The sequence below is a fragment of the Temnothorax longispinosus genome, unplaced genomic scaffold, assembly GCF_030848805.1.
Source record: "Temnothorax longispinosus isolate EJ_2023e unplaced genomic scaffold, Tlon_JGU_v1 HiC_scaffold_25, whole genome shotgun sequence".
NCBI classification, from domain to species: domain Eukaryota; kingdom Metazoa; phylum Arthropoda; class Insecta; order Hymenoptera; family Formicidae; genus Temnothorax; species Temnothorax longispinosus.
This window is the reverse complement of record NW_027270069.1, coordinates 131,098-154,925: the sequence shown is the minus strand read 5'-3', so window position 1 is coordinate 154,925 and position 23,828 is coordinate 131,098. Positions and strand designations below refer to the sequence as shown.

Below are 23,828 nucleotides of genomic sequence, written 5' to 3'. Positions count from 1 at the left end.
CGAAAAATACTTACTCCTTTATTTGACAAAAATCGCTAATGGTCAGAAGACATGTCCTATTTGATGGATGAAACGTTTATTATCCATTTATCCCGTCTGGACCGTAAAAACCGTGTGGCATTAAGATTATCGGGACAGCGGATGAAAAATATACTCGTTCGTTCAAATTGACAAGTTCATTGAAGTATTATTATATCGTTGATGATAAAATAGCAAACTCGCTATTTTACCAAAATTACCGTCATTTAATCTTTGTATTCTTAGAAGCCAATAGGAGAGATATGACAAAAATTTATTAAATGTAATTGTTAGAGCGTTAAAAAAGCATTGTATAATTTATTTCACACACGGAAAAAACGGGTTTGCTTAAGTATCTAAAAATTTAGCTGGATCTGAAAATAATTTTGTTGCACCATCAAAATAATTATGTAGAACACTCAAACTAATTGTTAAAATTTTTTACAGCATTATCATCATACTTTTAGCGACTATAATTATTTTGATGGTGCAACAAAATTATTTTCAGATCTAGCTAAATTTTTAGATACTTCAGTAAAACCGTTCTTTCCGTGCATAATCGAATTTAAATTGACGAGGAAAATCTTGTCTCATCGTCTCTCAGCTATCGCGATTTCATCATTACGAACAAACGTAAAAATTGATCTTGGTGCATGCATCTCGCATAAATCTGAACTCTCATTTACTTATTTGTTTGATCGACGTTGTAGGTTCAGTTTTCGCTTTCGACGTATGCGTCGGATTTCGCATGTCTAATCGCTGATGAAGACCTGCGACGCGCCGCGTCTGCGTGATGTTTGCACCCCCTTCCTAAACAGGGGAGAGCGCAGCCCCTATATATTTCATGGGAGCACGAGACTCGGGGCACTCCACGCGTTTTTCACGACGTGTGCATCACGAGTCTGAAGGAATCGGCCGCTCAATTTTCCCCCTGAAGGACGAGTCCAGCATCCGTTGGTACCCAGGCACAGTGTATCAGACGCCGTGACGCAATGGCGCTTTCCGGTTCATCGATCGTGATCGTTTTCATCGGCGTGGCCGCTTACGCGGCTGCCGGACCCGTTCAGGTAAACCACATCCTCAGATGTCACCTGCTTGTTTTACCATAAAGTAATTCTTTAATTGACCGTGAATGCATCAGCATTTAATATTATGTATGTGAAAGTTGTAAATGTACTGAAATCTGTGTGCATTTAGTTTTGTAATTGCTAAAGAAAAAGATTTTCGTTTCTTTAAGAATGATTTTATTAATTAACCTTTTTCGCTAAATATTCGAAAGAGATTTTTCTTCAGTTTCACTTAGAGCCGATTGCACCAACATCATTTATAACATTTTAGCTTAACTCACCTTTAGCTTAAGCACTTTAGTTTAACTCACTCTTCGACTCTTTCTAAAAAGTTAGAAAGTTAGAAAGAGATGAAGAGCCTTTACAAAAATTTAATACTGTGATTATTTGGCTAGTGATTAATTACTTATTTTGAGTTAATACTCTACTTTTTAGTTGCTACTAGTAACTAAAGCACTGTTTTTAATGCTTTGAATACTCAAAGTAAGTAATAATTACTAGCCAAATAATCACTTACAGTATAAAATTTTTGTAAGGGAGTGAGTTAAACTAAGGTTAAATGTGTTATGTGACGTTGGTACAACCGGGTCTTAGGGTTAAAATCATTGTGTTGTCGCATTCAAAATCTTCAATTTTTTTTTTCCAAAGTTGTTACGTTCTTGATAGATATATGTATGTATTAATTTTTGCAGTATTTTTTGACAATAAACAGATGTCTCAGGCTTATCATGACACCCGTTAATTGCAGAATTTTGAAATCATTTTGAAATGAAAATTCTAATACCAAAATGTGAGGCTTAATAGTTTTTAAATGAGAAGTGGTTAAAGTTTACTAATTGTCCGAAATTTGTACGTTCAGTTATACGGAGTTACATCAATTTCGAGAATAGGATTGATGTTTGAAAATACCTTCATTACTGGTGCGACGTGCTGTCTGAGCGCGCCCAAATTTTGGACAATTTAATCACTTTTCATGTAAAAACTATTACAACCTCGGTAGTTTGATATTAGAATTTTTGCTCAAAATTTTACCTCAAAATAGTCTTAAGAATCTGTCTCAAGAATTAACAGGTGTCACGATAAGTTTGAAATATCTTGTACTATAGGATAAAAAAAAATTTTTTGGCTATTGTTGCACATGCCGGATTATTGATATATTATTTGCGTCTTTCTCTGTTACTAGCATTTTGTATTTCCACTCCACAATCAGTTATATTAAAAGAATAAAGTGCGCAGTTGAAAATCTTAAATGTAATCGGTATTTTAGTTCTTTTTGTTATATATAAAAATATGACAAAAGAAATAAAGTTCTTTTTGTTATATGAAATTATAGATCATGTAAGAATAATATTTGTTTCAACGCACACAATTTAAGTGTGAAATATTGGTCACATTTTGGGTGTACGTGTCGACGGATTTTCAAATCTGTGCAGCATTTTTCTATTTCGTGCGACAAAAATTCGATGAATGCATGCATGCATGTATAACAAAGGGATCGAGGGATAACATCAAAATACGAATTTTTGCTTTTCTCGCGAGCAACAATGTGCGATATTGCAAAGTGAAAAGCTAAATACAGAGATTGGTATAGTAACAACCTTCAGGTTAAATAATATTATTCCGTATAAGCCATTTTCGTGTAAATATCGCAAATAGAGCTTTTTTACTTGCCATGTAGCCAAATGTAAATAATTTGTTGAATGAAAAACATGTTAATAATTTGGAACATGATGAAAGTAAATCATCCATAATAAATAAACGTGTCCAATTTTTCCAATTATGCGACTAGAAATTTTTTACTGCGTCACGTTAAAGGTTAATTGTTAAGCTTGGTAATTAAATTGAAAATTGCGCAACGTTCGCCTGTATGCTGTAATTTTGCAGTAAGCGTGCGCGACAGGCGCGCATATTCGCCCTACCGATCATTATAATTCCAAATAACAAGGTGAACGAGCACTACGTCGGGCATGACAGACTGTTTATTTGTCAATTTCGACAATTCCCCATTATACGTTTAGAGATTGAATTTCAATCGGCTTTACACGCGCCATCGGTATGTAATTAATTTCGTCGAAACATGTCCATTACGTTAAAACGAACGTAATTGAGTGATAAAACACAGACTGCTCTCTACTTTAGTATGATATTAAGTCAGCTGCCAAATTTGTTATTTATTAGAACGCTAGCGCGCGTCATTTATTCTCGAGTGTTATGTATCTTTAATATATACCTAACATGTATCAAATTTAATCTTCACATTTATTTAACAAGATAACTGAAATTAATCATGATAATCTGTCATTTGTGAATTGTGAAAAATACGATTCTCGCGCTGACAGTTATTCTCGCAGCATGCGAGCCAAGCGGGAGAGCCATTCAGAATCGCGGAAAAGGAGCACCAATGAATTTGATTTAACTTAACACGGCTTTTAAAAAAATAAAATTAATGTAATTGTTTTTTAAGATTATAAATTTGTAATCAGTTTCCAACAATTTAATAAAGGTAAATCAATTTTGTATATTATTCAGCATTAAATCGTGATTACACACGGTTGACGTTATTTATTAAACTATTAAACTAATTATTAAACTATTAAATTAACTGATTATATAGCTACGAAAGATTGAAATAATTTTCATAAAATATATAAACGCTATTTATTCTCAAGACATTTTTTCTCAGTGGTGCAATTTATATTAATAAAGCTCGGTTAAGCACTAAATAGGAGCCCTTAATTTCCGGCGGAGAGTAGCGGCTGCGCGATCAAACTTGAAAACTACCAAGAAAAGTCGGAACTTTTTGCGAAAAAGTCTTTTGTGGAGGAGCGCGACAAAAGGAACGTTTTACCTGTGGTATAATTACAGCCTTCGCTTCGCAAATCTATTCGAGAATGATCTCACTTTATATTAATCCCCCTGTTAAGCTTCCAAGGACTTTCGTCAGTTGTTTGTCGTGCGGTTTACTCGATAATCCATCGTGAGAAGGGAGGAGAGAGCGCGCGCGATGCGGCTCGTTGCATTCGCAACTTGTTGCGTCGGGTCGCGCGACGTTCCTCCGGAGTGAGCGTCGCGCGGGGCCAAACAGTCTCCTTGCTCGCTATTCTCGTGTCTTGACCTTTCCGCTCTTATCGAGACATTATCTCGACACAGAGATTGCTCGATGGCTCTCGCTGTTCCATAGCTTTCCGCCGGATGAGCCGTGAAGTCGCGTTACGCCGGCGGTTACGCGACGTATCGGAGTGGACACCACTTTGCCATGTCACTTTGCACTTCCTTAGATTGAAGTGAAGATCGACCATAGTGGCGTCTTTCGATAAAGTGTCCTTGCTGGCCGGAGATTGTTAACCTTTAGGGGACGGGAAGCCTATTTTTAGGCCTCAAACTGTTTATACGCTAAAATATCATATATAAGTGTTTTTTGGGTTATTGAGTTCCGGGAATCTAAAGACCGTATATCAGACTATGGATTGAGATTGAGATTGGATTGAAATTTGACCGAATCAGAGCAAAGTTCGCTAAACTTGAGATCAGTTTTCTTTATTCTGATTGATTAAATTTTAATCCAATCTCAATTCCAATCCGTAATCTGATACGGGCTTAAGGGAAACAAGTGAGAATGGTTAATTCCGAATATTGATGCGATTACTCTTATCTTCTTAGAACTCTTGTGAAATCTTTAGATAATATGTTCCCTCTTTCTTTACTATTTTCCTATTCTACTTTTACTCGTAAATGAAAATTTTTTTCTCACAAAGTCCTTCTTATGCATTTGTTTGCATTTCTTATTGTTAGATCTGAATTTTAATTTTAATTTTTTTTTAATTTACAATTATATAAATATTTTATGCAATTTTTCCATTTTTGTTAACGTACCAGACGGGAAGCCTATTTTTAGGCTGCACGAGGGTCGCTTATTTTTCGTAGTATGACACTTTAACACATATATGAAAGTTATAAATAAAAATCATAAAAAATCATGAAAAAACCTGCTTGTCCTCTAAAGGTTAAATGTAATTGTTACATTTTTACATGTATTTTTACATTTTTTACACGCCGCACGATGAAATTAATAAAGATGTGTCGTAAAGAAAAAACGTGTAATAAACATTCAAAACTACCTTCTTGTTATACGTTTCTTCTATAAAAGAAAAGATTTGCTCTTTATACAAAGAAGCGTACGACGAAGAAAGAAGGAAAATCTAAAGTGATATAAATATTATACCTAAATAATTATACATTTCGTGTTGCATTGGTATATATATGTATTATTACCCCAGAGTTCCAAGTGAAATAGTAGTAAAATTGATTTTAATGCAGAGTCCGTTCCTTCTGTCCTTCTCTCTCTGAGCTTTTAACTTTGCGTGTTATTTCATTTGAAATCTTGTAATAAAAATCCCCTTCTTTATTTCCATGATATTCATCTTGGAACAGAGTGAGGGAGAGAAAGAGAGAGGGAGAGTTGGATCCAACCGGCGAGGATTCTTGCGGAATGAGAGAATAACGTACTTCTCATGATACGTTTTCTCCTACATATTTCACATTCGATGATACCATCGGCTGTCTGTTATGTAAAAACTTAAAGCAAGTGAGTGGGGCATACACGCGAGGTTGTAATTTACAAGGACATTCGCGATAGCCGCGGCTTTCAGACGGCGAAGAGATGTTATAGAAGAGAGGGTATAGCTCGACGATAGCCGAACGGGTTAAACCTCGGACGACGTATATGCGGGAACGTACGAAAAGTTTTCCTATGCATACCAAATGAATACCTGTGAGGCAGCTGCGTAATACACATCCCAGGATGACACAGTTGGAACACCGCGTTGTACAGAACAATGGTTTGCGTATATGCACGAGGATATCGGTGTCCTCTAATTCCCAGCGTTCATCGTGCATCTCATCGAACGATCTCGCGGAGCGCGCGTTACGCTTGATATTAAACTGACATATCGAAACGTTTATCTATCTCTCTAATTTCATCTGTCATGTTGAATGGGGATAAAAATGAGTTTTCGTTTTGAACTCTTATGACTAACGTTGAGCGTAGATCATACACGCGCAAGTTTTTATTTATTTTAGAAAAACTCATTGGTTTTAGGATGTATTATTAGTTTTTTCATTAAGAAAATAGGCAAGAAATTAGACAAAAATATAGATTTTATAATAATTGTTATAATAGATAAATATTTTGATACTGAGACTTAGTAATTCTTTACTTTAATCTGCAGAATAACTGAAATTATATTATGTAAAAGAATTATATAATTCAATTATGACGGTGATCTTTATGTGATATTGAGAAATCGATTTTTTCGAAAATTAATTTTATTACTATTTGTCCTCTCTAGATCATATATTTTTTTTTGTCTGAAACATTTTTGCCTGTCTCAGTTTTCGAAATATTTTGGTATTTTGTTTTAGGTGTCTCATCTTGTATCTTCCTATATACATATAAATATAATATATGATGATATTACGTCTTATATAAAATTTGCAATTGTAGTCTTAGAATGGATTTTTCATTTTTGTCAATGTTTACTTTCGCAATTTTCGCAAATAACATAAACGCTATTTCGGAAAAACAATTACTTCCTCGTTGATTTGATCGCCAATTGTTTGTTTAAAAATCGATCGAAACTTTATTAACTTCGTCAACTTAACTATTAACCGTGACGCACTCGCCAGTTATTACAGCTCGCGTCGTTACAGTTAAGTAATGGCGCACTGATGAGAAACGCGATTTCATCAAGGCACGATCGAAGCTGTCGTCGACCGTCGACGTCGGCGGTGTTTGGTTTTAAGAGCGAGATTAAATTTGTAAAATTCTCCGTCCTTCGGCGTTTTGTAAATGTAGGTACGCAGAATTTCATTTCTCTTCTCTTTGCTTACTATCCCGGTACGTTACGGAAAATTGCTGCTGCTCCGAAAGGCCTCGAAGCGAAAAACCTTGCGTCGTAAAATTCGATTAAATCACTAAAACGCGTTATTTCACCGAAGAAGAGAGCAAAATATATGAAGTTGAGAGCAAAATATATAGCGCGTAGCTTCCGGTTTTGTCGAGTAACGCTTTTCGTCCCGGGATGGAAAAAGCGATTCGTCGAGTAAAATGCGGGATCTCCGTTATGTCGGCCTTAACCCTTATAATTAGTCATGCAAGTCAGGTAAATGATATAATGACGAGCTGTAGTAACTGTAATATATCGATCTGTAGTTCGCGGATGGTGCCTTCAAGGTCAACCACGACCGCGGCGGCTCAAGGGGTTGTTTCTCACCAAGTCCTTACAAAGGACGGTAATTAATATTAAACGAAGCAATTATAAGCGGGAAGGTTATGACTCTTGTAGAAATAACAGTTAAGATCTTCACAAACCTACAGTTAAGTAACAATTTAACTGATAAATTAATTTTTTACGCGGTTTTAAAGAGAGGAGCTCTGACGAGTCCATCAGACATTATATTTATTAACGCAATTACAGTTTTTTTCCTACTATCTAGAAAGCGTGGTAGATTCGCGATAAAACGCAAAAAATAAACATTTTGCGTATTGCTCGTTACAAGAGCGGGAAAATAATGTGGAAGCCAAGCAGTTGGCATTCGTTGAATGGGACCGCGCGACCGTCATAATGCATTTTTCAATTCGTCCGAAGCTACGGAATGACTGTGCCGGGAATTTATAATGTGCGCCTGACGGGCGAAGGAGAAAAAACGTCGGGCGGTAAATTCGATCCGTAATGTAAGGTCGAGCACCGAGCCACCGTACGGCGAACGAAGTTTTAATTAGCATAATGCAGCCTCGCAACCTCCTCGTGGCAGGCGGGATAAGGACGACGAGCACGTGCCGTCGTCACGCCGAGAACGGGCTTAACATGTGGCTCTTATATGTACGTGATCTTAACATTTGCATTACACGTATTCGAAAGGTGATTTTTATATTTTCTTCCTCTTGCCTCAAGTCACATATTATACAATGTGCGTCCGATCGTACTGACGTTGCATAGATGAAGCCGAAATGAATAATTAAACTTCCTCTGGGAATAAATAGTCTATTGTGTTAGATTCAGATCTGTATGTCAAGCTTGTTCTGTTTAAAGATAAAACGCAAACTCACAACGTTTAAACAGAACATAGAACTAAGTCACGCGATGCGTTAATTCTGCAAATTTAATTAGAAAGACAAATAAATAAAAGTCTTTTACGCTTATCTTAAAGAACAGTTCATGCATTTTTATTAAAATTATGATTAAGAAAACTGGAGGTTTTGTGTTTTGGGGTAATTTAATTAATAATAATTAAATATTAAAGACAATTATCGAACCAAAAATTTAATTATAGATTATAGAAAAATATAAGATAAACTTATGTAATTTGTATAATTATTAAATATCACTTATAATTGTTACATATATTAATTATTAATATTAAATGTAATAAATAAATTTTATTTTACTGCTTGATTTAATAATTTTGAAAATTTTTAATCGATATCAGATTTCTATTTTATGTGATACTTTTATTTAATATAATGAAATTTCTATTTAACTTTTTTAAAAATGTCAACGATAAAGTTGATATGTCGTGACTCTACCATCACTCGTTAATATTTTATAAACGCTGACGCAAATGATGTGAAATACAGTAATTAGCAAATGACATAGTCGTTAATAATGAAAACAAGCCTGTGGCTGCAACTTTGTTAGAATGACAATAGGTAAGCTGTGTATAAAAAGCCTGTGGCTACAATTAAAAAGTTTCTTTTGTTTACAGGCTGGACCGAACACGGTACAACAGAATGAATATGGGGTATTGCCGGATTTCTTTACAAGATACTGGGAAGATCGAAGTAAGTATTCGCCAAAAAAAGGATAACTTATTTATGCTTATTATATTAAAAATTATATCGAATTATATTGAAAAACGAGAAACTATCTAAGAAAAAAAAACGACAGCAAATATCAATTTTCAATATGTAAACGCTAATTATAATAACTTAACTTGATAAATTATTACAAACAAGTTTGAAACAAGATATATTACAGAATATGTATATTATCATATATAATCATATATACAATTATTACATTTATGTATGATTATTACAGGTACTTTTTTCTCATTTTCTTAAACTTATAAAACTTTTTAATAAAAAGAACGTAAAGATTATCTTTTGCATTATTTTTTATTCTTCCTTTTATTATTTTTCTTGTACAATCAAAGATTATACAAGAGAAAAATGTCATATGTAAGAGAAAGAAATATATTTAAACATAATTTTATATATTTGAAAAATGTTTTCCAGAAATTTCTTTGATCCTTTTCTCATCTGTTTTATATATATTTTTTTAACAAAGATGATAAAGACAGATGGTATTTATTAATAAAATTGATTATATAGAATTAAAATAAGAATGAAGATATCTGTAAACATTTGCGTTTTTAATGCATTGTTAACTAATATCTAACTTATACTAGTAATAGCGGCAAACAGAAATGATGTGAATAAAGACTCAAATAGATTATGTTTAATTGCGTTTTATCACACGACGAAGATCAGTAGACACGAGTAAAAAAAAAACGCACACTTCTAGTGTGCAGCACACACCAGATCGTTCCAGTTTATAGATCATTTGTCGCTGAGAATTTTTTGCAATTACGCGACGCATTAAACAATTCGCCACTTTAACTTCTATCTTAAACTTATACTAACGCGTTTGCATCTAATTATAGTAGATCGCGTATTGTCGCAGATAAGAAAACGATTCGTGATCGATACCGCCTCGAGACTACTATGCATATACCATAATCCTTTGCCCTTTGATGTATTACTTCTATGCTGTTCCGATCTATCATCGGAATTGCATGTCAAGAGGTTAGATATACGAATACACTCTTGCAGTATTTTTATTATACACTTCAATTAATTACTTGTAGGAGTGTCAATCGATTATATTAACGTGTCTGAAGTTGTTTGATATCGCGAAATTAAAATTAACTAAAATTAATTGTGCGGATTGTGCCATTAAGTAATGTCAAGAGAAGATATTAAGTACATACGTTGTTGCAAAAAGAAAATAAATTGAAAGAGATAAAACTTCTCAAAAGTGAAGAAGAAGTTTCGCCATGCAGGATATTTTATTTTGTTACAGCTAAAATACTATCTGGATATCTCTTGACCATTGCGTGTTTTTAAACCATGTGCAACATTTTCCAAGAAAAAGAAGAAAAATATCTTTCTCCATTTACAAGAAGGTTAAAAAATAGGACAATATCATAAAGTTAAAGTATATAAAGCATATTTTTCTAAAATTTTTAAAATTAACAATAATTAATTTGACAACCGCAATTGTGAAAAGAATTAGTATTTTTCACGATTTAAGAATTAAAATTTTCTTTCTTATGAGTAATGTTATTTATTAATAAAATAAAAATTAGATATTATTTCATAGTCGATAAAACACTCGGTCATAAAATACAACCGTTTTGCAAAACTAAGCTATTAAAATTAAATAAGAGAATGGAACGTGTATAGAACAGTTCTGAATGCACATATACGCAAGAAATATTATTTTGATAGATAAAAAGCTTATAGAAGCTTGGTTTACGACGCTTATTATGGTGCATTCTTTTGACTGCGTTTTACGGCTCGATTAAGGCATTACGATCGGCGATTCAAAGGCCATAAACTCGTATAGAACGCCCACACTTATCTGGAAAATGTAACAGTTAATTCGGCCGTTTGCAACAATTTGATTAGCCGTCAACTTCAATCAACTTCAAAAATGTATAAACAAGAAACACGGCGCGCGCTGAATTTTAATAAAATAATCACGTGCAAAATCCACATCATTAATTTCGATATGAACACTGGCAAACGAATGGAAATTTTTTTAAATAGAAAAAACGGTTTATATATACAAGCTTTTTTAAAATAATTTTACTTTAGAGGTGGGGAATAAAATATGTAGAACATCGATTTGTATAGATTGCTTTTTAAGAGTTTGATTTTAATTATAATTTTTCAGGATTATCGCGTTGTGACATTTTATATATAATGTTCTAATATATATATTCTAATATTATCCGATTGGAGGCACGTGTGAATCTAAATAATAAATTGACGTGAACAATAGAGTTGCGTTTTTTAACGGACAATATCTAGAAATGTTATTAGTATTTTGTATACGTATAATCGAGTTCGACGGAGCAATAAAACATTTATACGGTACGGTTACAAACTTAATAATTCACAAACACGCATCATTTATTCACATTGTTATTTCGACCCTTTCAGCTGCTATCTTTCTTGTACTTGCGTACACGCGTTTATCATTCATTGTGTATTTCCATATTAAATTGTGCCGTTAATCATTTATTTGGAGCGCGCGTGTGTCCGGCGATTCCAGAATAATCGTGGTGCCACAAATCAAAAGTTCGCGTAGTTGGTCATAAACAATACACCTGGGAAATTTGCGCTCTGCTCTCGCCCTCGTAATTTTCGCGCGAAGAAAACGAGTGCGGAAAATTCTCTTGGAAAATTTTCGCGCGAAAAATGTTTAAGCACAATGCCGCGCGCGCGGATTGTCCATAAAATCGCGCGGCCGACGTTGACGGAGGTAAGCGTGATATAACAGTTTAGGTGTGAAAATTCGCTAATGTCACGCATGGCAGCGTTTTGCATGGTTTTATTGCACCCGTGGGCGCAAATCCCCCTGCGACTTTTATTCCAATTGTTCCGGCTGCACGATAAAGTTGGCCTCACGCAATTCTTCAATAATTTTTTTGACTATTTTCGGTAGCACGCATGAATTTTATATGCACGTATTATATATATCTCATAATGTATGATTTAAAAATTGTAGAAATTATTAAATATTTTTAAAATAAATAGTAAAAAACTGTCGCCAGATGATTGTTATCCGACACATTTTTACTCTTCTTCAGTTATATAGATAAATAATTTTTGTTAACACTTCTAATAAAAAAAGAGAAGTTGAAATAAGGTAAAAATATAATTAAAATGAATTGACGAGATTGAACATCAGTTTTCGAAGCAATAGTTCATATAACGCATGACACAGATGACCACATAAATCACGTCCATCGCGAATAAACGTAAAAACGAAGATTGAAACCACTGATGCATGTATCGTAATTTCAATGAATTTAGATTTTGATACGAAATTAATTCCTCCATATTTATTGTACCCCGCATGTTTACCATTAATTTATTCAGTCCAATGCAAATGCGATATGAATATTTCGATTGTAATTAACAGCGTAATAAATATTCACGGAAATAATATTAGTTTCGTCCTCCGATGAGAAAGCCATAGTAATTTCTCTCTCTTTCATCATTGTAGGGATGAACCAGAACGCGAAGCGAAATTTGGATCAGATTGGCGGGGGACACCTCGTGAGGGATACCGACAAGCAATTCAAGGGTTTATTAAACGGAGAAGAAAGTCGCTTAGCTCAATATTTAAATGCTGCCAGTGACAAGCAAATACTCGACACAATCCGTCGAGGGGGACATTTTGCTGATCGATTTGGCAATGGAAATCTCATTAATTCTTCACTCAACTCCGTAGCGTACGCAGATATGATAAGTCATCCATACAGCTCCAATTTAAATACCGGTCAAATAAACGACCAGTTATTTATGAATCAACTTATTGATCGCGATATTTCGAACAACGCGCTAGAGGGTGATAGACAAATCGTTAAAAATCTGGATAGGTTTGGCGGCGAGCATCTCGTAAGAAATCTGGACCAGATCGGTGGCGGGCATCTCGTAAGAAATCTAGATCAGATCGGTGGCGGGCATCTCGTGAGAAATCTAGATCAGATCGGTGGTGGACATTTAGTGAGAAATCTGGATCAGATCGGCGGCGGGAATTTAGTCAGAAATCTCGACCAGATTGGCGGAGGGCATTTAGTGAGAAATCTGGATCAGATCGGCGGAGGGAATTTAGTGAGAAATCTAGACCAGATCGGTGGTGGACATTTAGTGAGAAATCTGGATCAGATCGGCGGCGGAAATCTGGTTAGAAACTTGGATCAGATCGGAGGCGGAAATCTTGTAAGAAACTTGGATCAGATTGGAGACGGAAATCTTGTGCGAAACTTGGATCAGATCGGCGGTGGAAATCTCGTGAGAAGCTTGAATTGATGTTGCACCGATGCCTGATCATGGTGGATCAGTACAGAATACGAAAAGAGATGTAGAACGGCTTATTAGAAGTGATTGTATTAATGAGAAAGGCTTCTATATTGATTTTTAATTTTGCAACAGATGCGATTTTTTTTTATTATAATTATCTGATGTGTTGTGCATATTCTATGTAAGAAATCACAATCAAACAATTGTATTTAATAAACATGCAACTACGACACGCAGTTTTGATTTAATTAAAATTAAATCCATCGCATATGATAAATGGAAGAATTTAGCTGGAAAAAGAGCATATATGGAGAATACATAAATAATTAATATACATGTACAAAATTGTATATTTATTTACAATTTAATTACACATCCGTTTTTTACCATTTAACTTTATCAGAAAAATTATTTTTCCCACATATATATATGACGCATTCCTATATATAATTTATAATAAAATATATTAACAATACGCAGGTTAACATGACTTATAAAGTTCACAATATCGTATAGTAGCAGATGTGTATAATTTAAATTAAAGTGAAAAGATTCAAATATCTTTTAATTTTTATATTTGTTAAAATTCTTTTTAAAATATGTTACTCGTAAATAAAAAAATGTATTCTCTTATTTAAAAAAAAACTTTTTAATTTTAAATATACTTGCGATACATTCTATCTACTAAATTAGATCATTTACTCGTCCGAAAATCATCATCCAATCATCTCACAGGACAGCGGTAATTCGAACCTTGCAATTATATTGCTTTTTTTGTCATCGTGTTTTTTGTTCTATTAAGTGGAAAGGTAATAAAATTTTATCTGTAATAAAATATATCTGTTCTTTCCAAACCGACATTTGTTTTTTTTATCGTCTTGAATTTTCCATAATATTGTAACCTCCCATTAGAATTAATACATAGACATAGTGGAACTTTCTGAAATTTTCAAGGTATGGGCAACCGCAATATAAATGGTGTCGGCGGAGGCCATCTGTTGCGACAGGGACGTCGAGGGCTGGATTCGTTATCTGGAGCAACCTTTGGTGAGAGCAAGAGGTTTATACCTTTCAGGTAAATTGTTATCAATGCGCGTGTTTCGACCTGTGATAATAAAATATGAGCCTACTTAAGCGAAGAGCTCTCGTATATTCCATTAAGTAAATTTTTTATCGAAATATTCTCCATTAAGTATCGGAATATATCAAATAATTCACAGATTACATTAAACAGCAGATATAAATATTTATTGCTAGTTAGATCTACAACGCGTAATTTTATTATGACTTCTTAAAAAGTTTATTAATAGGCTAATACATATATATCTTTTTAAATGTGGTTTATATTAATTTCTTGATTTAGAAGTTAATCTTTTATTCTCTCTTTCTCACAAAAGCAATAATTAAAATATCCTATTATCCAGAAACTTAGTTTTAAAAATTGGTTCGACACCCACACGGATTGAGGGACCTGCTTGGCTAAGGTAATATTTTTCGCAATAAATTTTTTACACAGAGATTTTAAATAGAGAGAGAATGCTTATATCTATAAACAACAAAATTACATCATTTTAGAAAGACTAAAACCTATCGAAATGTCTTGACGATTAATTTGACCAAAATCGATGATCGTATTGTCATGACGATTATAATGATAGTCAGTTAGGTCGATTAAAAAGGTTTACTGTTAATTAGGTTAATTTTAAAAACAGCCAAAGGGAGACAAAAAAATTGGCGCGATATAACATCAGATAATATATTTTGTCCAGAAAATTGAGTTAATAATTCGGAAAGAAATTATTTAATCAGAAAATAATGTAAATTTGAATAAAATTTATGCAGTAAATTAATCAGTATTTTATTTTTAATTTAATTAGGCTTTATATTGCAAATATACATTTAGTGTGTTGATTAAATTTATACACTTCAATTAGTTTTAAAATATTGAATTGCGTATGCATATAAAACATTTTATTCGCTTTTAGAGACGTGCAATTTTTTTCGTGTATACTTAATGAAGTGAAGCACTTTCGAAATTACTTCTTGAGTTTGAATGGAAAATATTTCGATTCTTTTTTTCATTTTACTCGCGATGCAATTTCTCCACGCTCGAGATAATTCTCGTTATGATACAAAGAAAAAAAATCATTGCATTGCCAATTATTTGTTATACATATACAAAATATACATACAGCTCGTCGAGTTATTGTTTAATTCCCCACAGTCTCATCACTTTTATCCGTATTTTTCTATCTGTATATTGACGATAAAATCACCACGTGCAGTTTATTCAACTGTCGCGCATACAAGAGGATTGATTTCCTTACCAAATTCAATATATTGCTTTTTTGATCGTGTTACCATTGGCAGCTCTACCATAAACACGACCTCGATCGTTGCCATTCAACCTTTCACATATGTCAGACTCGACAAATATCCATAATAGATATACATATATAATACCCGGTATCACATGCGATCTTTTCTCACGGCTGATTACCGCCGTCAATATATCTCTTTTCTCGTTTATCTGACCATATCCAGATGCGATTACTTTTGTTGTATATTAGTAAAACTATTTACGAGCGACATTTTAGGAAAAGTAATAAATTTTGTAAAACCGAAAATGTTGAAAGATGAATATGAATGGGAACAAAACGCTCCCGATACAGAATAAAATGCCCCCGATATTTTGAACACTGTTATTCCACACGGTGGTCCGATGAAGCGCATTTTCTGTGCGTCTATCATCTTTTTTGCTTCAACGCTACGGTTTTTTTTATAAATGCCGGATGTTAGATATCGCTGCGGATATTGAGTTGTGTTCATCGCTGAAAAAAAATAGAAAAAAAGGAAGTCATGTCTATTGCGATCGAACCTAGCTTCCTGCTAGTCTGACTATAAACATCCATATTCCCTTCATTGCGTATGACCAGTTTTATCGATAACCCCTTCTTTCCGACAATTTTCGTCTGGAAGCATTTATATTGTATTTATTGTAGTATTATTTACTAGTACAACATATTAACATACCTTCAAAGGGAGAAAACGCCGTAATCGGTCAGGACTGGATCTTGTTTGTCCGAATAATATATTAATTCTTGAGTGACTTTTTTACGTACAATTCTTATGCCCTGGCAGACCACGCGCCGTTACTTTCGGACATAACGCAGTCTCAACCAAAGCCAGAACGATACAATCACAAGAAGAATTGTACGTAAAAAAGTCACTCAAGAATTAATATATTATTCGGACAAGCAAGATCCGGTCCTGACCGATTACGGCGTTTTCTCCCTTTGATTGTATATCTTACACGGTCGTATAATCTCATACTTATTAACATACTTTCTTATAAAAACAATCAATTTTATGTTTAATAACACCATAGTTTAAAGAAACTATAAAAAAACTGATATTTTTCTAATTTGAAAAGTAAATTTAAATGCGAAGAATATAAAATTCCATTTAAATTCTATATTTTTCCTTCGGTTGTTCAATATATACCTATCTCCGAGATATTATTGCGTTTTTAAAATAAATTCCATTTATTATTTTACATAACATTCCATTTTGAAGTAAAACAACCGAGAACGTGGTTCTCTTACAGATTCGTTACAGTGTGTCCATTATATTGCAGGCGGCTCAGTGTGATGAACGTACATCCTGGCAATTTTGACGAGATTGACCGATCGGGGTTTGATCGCTTCTCAAAGAGGAACATCGACGAGATCGATACCGCGTTCGACAGCTTCTTCAAGCGAAACTTCGATGAGATTGATCGAGGTAGTTGGAGCGGATTCGTCAAGAGGCTCAATAATTATCTGGCGGACAGGCAGCGACGTTAATCGGCGCAGGACAGGTGGAGAGGATAGCGAGATGAAGGGCACAGAAAGGGCGAAGGGCAAAGAGAAGAGCAGCGAGAAACATCGGAACGAATTGTACACACACTCACTCTATTAAAAGAAAAAAAAACTCGTTTAATCTACGTGAAATTTCGAAAAAAAATATTCGACGCAAATTAAAATCAATCCCTTTGCCATTGCTGTTCTCTAATGGCTGCGAATTTAAAACCGGATATATTACATCGAAACTTATTACATGGCAAAACGCAAAACGTGAGATTATTTTTTGAACAAAATCGAGAGGCATTTTTTTGGATGATAACATTGCTTGACATAATTTTTTCTCTTCTCGATCGATATGCTGAAAACCACTAAATGTACTTTCAAATCCAAATTCTAGAGGATAAACTAAGAAAAGTGATAGTGGGTCTCACTTTCGAGATATTGATAATTATGCAAATATTTGATATTAATAACTTATAAAATTTTGATGAATTATAAATTCCAGAGATAAAAATGGATAAACTATATCGCACGATTCAATTAAATTTAAAGTAGGTTTCTTTTTATAAAAATTATTTTTAGCTGTAATATATTTTTAAAGTATTTAATAGCAAAAGTTAAACACTTGCAATCAATAAAGGTCTATTTAAAAACTTTTGTACAATAAAAATAGAATCGGTGACTATGACAAAACATTCGTTAGTTCATTCTCTATGAATTAAGCAAAAGAAAAAATATATACAAAGAGATTATTTTACTCAATTGAATCCACGAAAGAATCTGCATGAGAGCAAATTAATTATCATTTATCTCGAAAAATAGCTTAAGTGAAAGTAATTGGATTTATTTCAAAGAAGCTCTTACTCTCGCTATATCTTCAACGACTTTTTCGAAACACGCTGCATCGTAAAAATGATATTAACTTTCATCTAAATATGAACGGCGTGTATATATCGTTAATGTGTAATTAATTGTATATATTAACTCAGCTCAGTGTGTGAATCTCAGAATTATATACATATATGGTGAATACAAAATCGAATACTCAACGCGATTAAATCTTAGGAAAGAAGCGGCAGGAGATACAAACATTATGGTGTGTCGTTCCTCTTAAAAAAAAAGGAAACTCGTTTGAAAGAGTTTCCATTGAAAAATACTAAAAATACTCGAATATCTGTATGTCCAAAGGCATGACCTGGCAAAGAAATTTCTTCTCTCTTTGTAATTTAGAAATGATTTAAAACTATTTCGTCGCTTTGACGAAATTTAACCGATTGGAGATCGGATAAAATATATCACGTGGTTTGTCCTCTTTACTCGTATGCAAATTCTGTCATTCTGCAAAAGTGTACTATCTAAAAAGAACAATAATAAATTTCTGGCTAATTAGAGAGATAACATAGAAAGGTTACAAATGTCACACAAGTATGAAAATGTTAAAAAGTACCATTTCTTTAAGTGACAATACTTGAAAAAAAAAATAAAGAATATAATCTTTTCTTAGATATAACTTTTTATATCATAAATAATACTTATATATTTGTAGTATTATATATCTTACTTTAATAAACAATTATTTCCTGAAGATATAACATTTGCAACCTTTTTATATCGTCTTCAATCATTATTACTTCATATCATATTCTTACACTCTCTATACATTTACATGCATGTACAAATTTTGAAATATTTAAAAGAATTAATTTTTTTATATAATTGCAATATTCTTTACTATACATATATCTTTGTTATATAGAAATACGTGTTCAAACACAGAAAATATTGTATCCATTTATCTTGTTCTACAGTCACAATTTTTCCTGCGTTTTTACAAAAAAGATAATTATCAAAAGAAGGGACTGAAAGAAATACAAAAACAAATTTGTCCGACGGTCATCTTAAGTCTCGCACTTCCAGGATGGTCGAAAGCCAATGGGTTTTGCATCAGTCGCCGGTCTCAGATCGTTCAACAGCTGGACTTCCGGATATGCGGGCGTACGGGGTCTTTCTTGTCTCTCAAGCGTCGTTACATTTGATAGATCGGTATCGTATGACTGCGACGTAAGGAATCTCGAATTTGCGATGGAATTATGCGGCTGAGGATCTTTCACTGCCGCCGAAGCGTTTGTCGATATTCGCAATTTTCTCGGCGTTCGCGGACGGTCTGACTGCTGCTGCTGCGGCTGCGATTGCCTTTTTCTTACCGCCGCGAGGATGCATTTAACTTCCTCGTTAATGTCAGGCGGTGTCTCAATCTGCACGCTCTTTGTATTGTGATTCATTCTTACTAGCTGTAAAGAAAGCAAGGCTTTTAATTATATCTCACAAGCAAATTTAAGTATATGGTTTTCTCAAGTAGATAAAGAATCTTTTTATTAATGTCTTGCTTCGAAGACCTTGTTATAATAAAAATCAACGCATTTAATGGCAATATGTTTCACACATTATATTTGAGTTAAATTATAATAATAGGAAAATTTTTTTTTATTTTTTTTAAAGAAATATTTGAATTTGTCTAATAATACACTGCATTACATATTCCATTTGATAATATTATAATATGTTTATATAACAAGCGGCATTTGGAGTGCATCTCTCTCTATTTTGTATTATTTTATCATGGGATACTGAATTATTTCAAGTTTATTCAATTATATTAAAGTTTTCTTTATTTTTTAAATTAAATTTAAACGCTTAGTCATTTATTACTTTATCATTTAGACATTTGTACCTCGATCAATCCTTCCTCCAATTCGGAATAACGTTGCAGCAATAGACCTACTTTCGAACTAAGCTTCGTTAAGTGGTCGGTAATGAACAATTCTTTGGCAATGTCCTCCTTCATCTGTACAAGTAATTTTATTAAAAATAACTTAAAATTAAAAGCGTCATACCGTTCTTTAACTGTGAAGGTAATTTAATTAAAGTACTTGATCCATTCCTTTGGATACCTTCGAGCTGATATAATTGAGGCTTGCCCGTGACTCGGAAATCTATTGAGTAGCAATATATTACTTAAATTATATTACTGATCGTAATTTAAGAAAACTTAATGTATGTTTGCTTTTGCATAAAATATACGCTTACAATTGAATTAAATCTTTCAGATTCGGCCATAATCTGATAATGCGCTCTCATCACTCGGAAGAACTGAAATGTTAGAACATTATGTATATGCGTAACCAAATATTTGCTAAGTAAGTAATAATTAAACTGTTATATAAAATATATATGCTATTTATCTTCGATATTTGCACATAATGGCTATTGCTTTTTAATAAAAAGACGAGTATAACATTCTCATGTATACAATACATAAAAATAGTTGTAACTCACACGTTGACACATATACAACACAATAGTCGCATTTATCATCGCAAAGATTACGCTAGTAAAGAAGCGATATACCAGATACATGATTATCTTTGCGAATATCCTAAACAAGCAATTTCGGGCAAACATTCAACACATAAATATTATAATCGTATTTTGACAAAGTCAAGAGAAATAGCGGATTAAAAAATTTTTTTTCTCCATATAATAACCTAATAACCAAAAATTCTAGATTCAACTGAAGTTTGACGAAGATAATCAAGAGCGAGTTGTTGAGATAATTAATCACGTATTGTATATATTTATAAATAATGTCGGTAACAAAAAAATTTTCGGAAATATTAAAAAAGAATTGACATAAATATAACATGGTCAATTTTGTCACCAATCCGTTATTGAATTATGTTCGACATTCTATTTTTACTGATTATGTGAATAAGAAATCTATATTTTTTAGGGTGATTTCGATTAAAATCTCGATTAAAATCGGCGATTCATATAATATTTATCAAGTAATTTGCAATATTTCTTTCTTGAATTCTGCTTGAAGAAGTTAATATGCACTAGAAAACGATTTATATTATAAATAAAACTTTAATTTTCTGCATTATGTATGTTTGCAACAATGCATACAGTAAAAATACTTTTGATGGAAAAGTTCAAATATTTGAGACAAAAACGTGTAATTTTTTATTACGCAACTGTAAGTATGTTTATCACTTTGTCACGATACGATACAATAATATCTTTTTTAACATATTGCATAGTTAGCATAATAATACTTATGCTAATAACACTTATGTGAAACATTAATGTTTACAATTAGAAAAGAAACGTCCAATATAAGCAAGAGCAGGAAATGAGACATTTCAAAACAAAAAATAAAAAATAAAAAACCTTTAATAATATTTTAATATTAATAAAATTTTTACAAAATATGTTTATAATCGTATATTGTTTATTTTGACTATTTTATTTAGAATTTAATCTGCAATTCGAGAGGTTTTTCTACTCCAATTTTCTTATACAATTATTAAAATATCAGTAGGTAGAATATTTTGCTACGTACCCAAAAGCTTTATTGTAAATGATTATTGCATTGATTAATTTGTATAATATATTTTATGTTTTTCCAAGACAGAGACTTGCATTTTTCAATTGAATGCATGTCTTATATTCATATATAAGCTACAACACAGTAAATTTAGTACGCATGTTAATCCTAGCTCGCCACACTCCGGTCAAATAAACGGCTGAAAGTTTTTCGATTTTCTAGTTTTTATATTTAAATATCTATAGCCGTTTGGAATCGGCGTTAAACTGTAGGTCCCATATACAATGTGTATAATCAACGTGCGCAACACATTCGGAAACGAGTAATAGAATGAGGAGGAGAGTTTTCATATAATAACATAATTTATTTTCTAGTTCCTCATAATAAGCCCAGTTTAAATTCAAATCATTTTGTTAACTTGATTATCATAAACATCTTATTCAAAGTTTATATTACCGATTTCTACAGTACAAGCTTAAAAATATTAATTAAAATGAAAATAACAGTGTGACAAAGTCGAGCGGTCTCACCGGTGGATAAGCGCGAAAACGCGAGACTTTCGCCGGTACTTTCTCGTAATCAAAAATCGTCACGCGCTAGTATATAAAAGGCGAGCTGAGCTCAAGCAACTTATTACTTTCTTTCTGTCAACATTTACAAGAACTTTATTTGTTCAAACTAATCTCACAACTGATCGCAATTTGGAATCACTATCAAAATTAAAAAACTTTTGAAACTATATTACACAATTAAGGTTCATATTCATGAACAAGGATGGTAATACTTATAGTTTCAAGCTTTTTAATTTTGCTAATAATTATAAATAAAGCGATCAGTAATGAGAACAGTAAAGAACAAATAAAGTTCTTCCAAATGTTGATAGCAAGAAAGTAATAAACTCAAGCTATTATCAGCGATTGGGCCGAGTCTGTAATAAAAATCATATAATTATTACAGTACTTCAATCGCAAAGAAAAAATTAATGCAACTTTTTCAAGATGCTTGAGATGCAAAAGAAGCAAACGCATAAATTTCGTTTATAAAGGATACGGTAACATGTATTTTAAAAGAAAATTAAAAAGCACACGCACTTACAGGTTAATAACATATACATTTTTTGTAAATTTTCACAGTCAGCGAGGGCGTTAAAATCCTGCGATGTAAGATTATATATGTCCAGTAAAATTACTTTCAAGTCGTGACACGAATTTCTCAACTCTATTGCAACTACATGTCTAGGTTTATTGCAGGGGTATACAGCAGGTGCTAAACTCATCACGCATCCGTTGATTTTTTGCAGTATTTTGCAAAGACGTTGAACTTCTATATGTGTATAATAAAGGTTCTAAATGTTCTAAACTATTTACCTTCTCGAGATACGAAAATCCTTCGTCATTTATATGTATGTGTGTGATGACAATTATATAGATCCAATTCTTAAAAAAATGTGTATTAGTTGTATGCAATTTACCTATAATCTTGAAAATCATGTCGTGAAGAAACCGGAAGCGAGTCGGATTTTTATATGGAAACGATTCAACGTGGCCGGGCAGGTAGGACAGGTAAAACGGGTGGGGCTTTCGCTGTGAGAGATCCGTCGAGATCGATCGCATCGATCATACGACGTACAGCGGCAAGAAACATCTCGATAACTGGACGGAGTTATCTCTGGTGACGCGAGCATCGGCTCCTTGTTCGTTCTTCTGATGTCCGTTGACCAACGCTGCCCTTCTTGTTTCCTGATCGGATGGAATCGTTACCAGCAACCTGTCATTTGTAATTCAATTAAGAAAGCGCGAACTGTGCGCATGACGTAACCGCTTTCGTTACGTAAACGCGCGTCTTCATTTCCGCGCGTCTGGTAAGCGCGCAGGATCCGTGATAGAGAGAGGGAAAGATAACGGAATCGAACTCGTTATATCTTTTAATACGTTTCGCGATATCAAGAGAGTGATATGTAAGTCTTCTGTTACATGTGCGGGTTGGTTACTTTCGTCAATTGCGAGATCGTTTCTGTGCTATACGATCTGTGTAACGCGCCGCGCAACACGTAATCGGAAAATCGCGACTATTATATATGGTAGTCTGTTTTACTTGGATTTCTATTATATATGTATATTTTTACTTGACCTGGAATATAAAGAACTTTAGTAATGTCTGTACATTTTTCTAATTAATGCATGAGCTGCAACGCGATTTATTATACGTTACTAAATTATATGACTAAGGACCACTTTGACCAAACTCCGATTAACTTAATCGTTGATTAGTCCATTGGAAATGACCAACCGCATTTACTCATAAACAGATTGACAAATGCGATGGTCATTTCCAGTGGACTAATCAACGATTAA

At 33.2% G+C, this 23,828-nt stretch overlaps 2 protein-coding genes across 4 annotated transcripts; one reads left to right on the top strand and one right to left on the bottom strand.

Annotated features, from left to right (window-relative positions):
• Positions 1 to 855: 855 nt before the first annotated feature.
• On the top strand, positions 856 to 18,478 carry LOC139824036 (uncharacterized). Of its 3 annotated transcripts, XM_071796524.1 has the most exons (4): positions 872 to 1,085; positions 8,850 to 8,925; positions 14,197 to 14,317; positions 16,880 to 18,478. In XM_071796524.1, the coding sequence occupies exons 1-4, from the start codon at positions 1,011 to 1,013 to the stop codon at positions 17,085 to 17,087; spliced, it is 480 nt and encodes a 159-aa protein (XP_071652625.1). In that variant the 5' UTR covers positions 872 to 1,010; the 3' UTR covers positions 17,088 to 18,478. The 3 variants fall into 3 exon arrangements, with proteins under 3 accessions (XP_071652626.1, XP_071652625.1, XP_071652624.1); XM_071796525.1 differs by lacking the exons at positions 14,197 to 14,317; positions 16,880 to 18,478 and adding an exon at positions 12,443 to 13,478 and having other exon boundaries at positions 856 to 1,085; XM_071796523.1 differs by lacking the exons at positions 872 to 1,085; positions 8,850 to 8,925; positions 14,197 to 14,317; positions 16,880 to 18,478 and adding exons at positions 9,425 to 11,695; positions 12,443 to 13,478.
• On the bottom strand, positions 18,206 to 22,713 carry LOC139824039 (uncharacterized). The gene is made up of 5 exons (XM_071796527.1): positions 20,424 to 22,713; positions 20,175 to 20,237; positions 20,018 to 20,080; positions 19,819 to 19,932; positions 18,206 to 19,378 (listed from the first exon to the last, which is right to left on the bottom strand). Exons 1-5 carry the CDS (start codon positions 20,547 to 20,549, stop codon positions 18,986 to 18,988), a joined length of 759 nt encoding a protein of 252 aa, XP_071652628.1. The 5' UTR covers positions 20,550 to 22,713; the 3' UTR covers positions 18,206 to 18,985.
• Between the last annotated feature and the right edge of the window lie 1,115 nt (positions 22,714 to 23,828).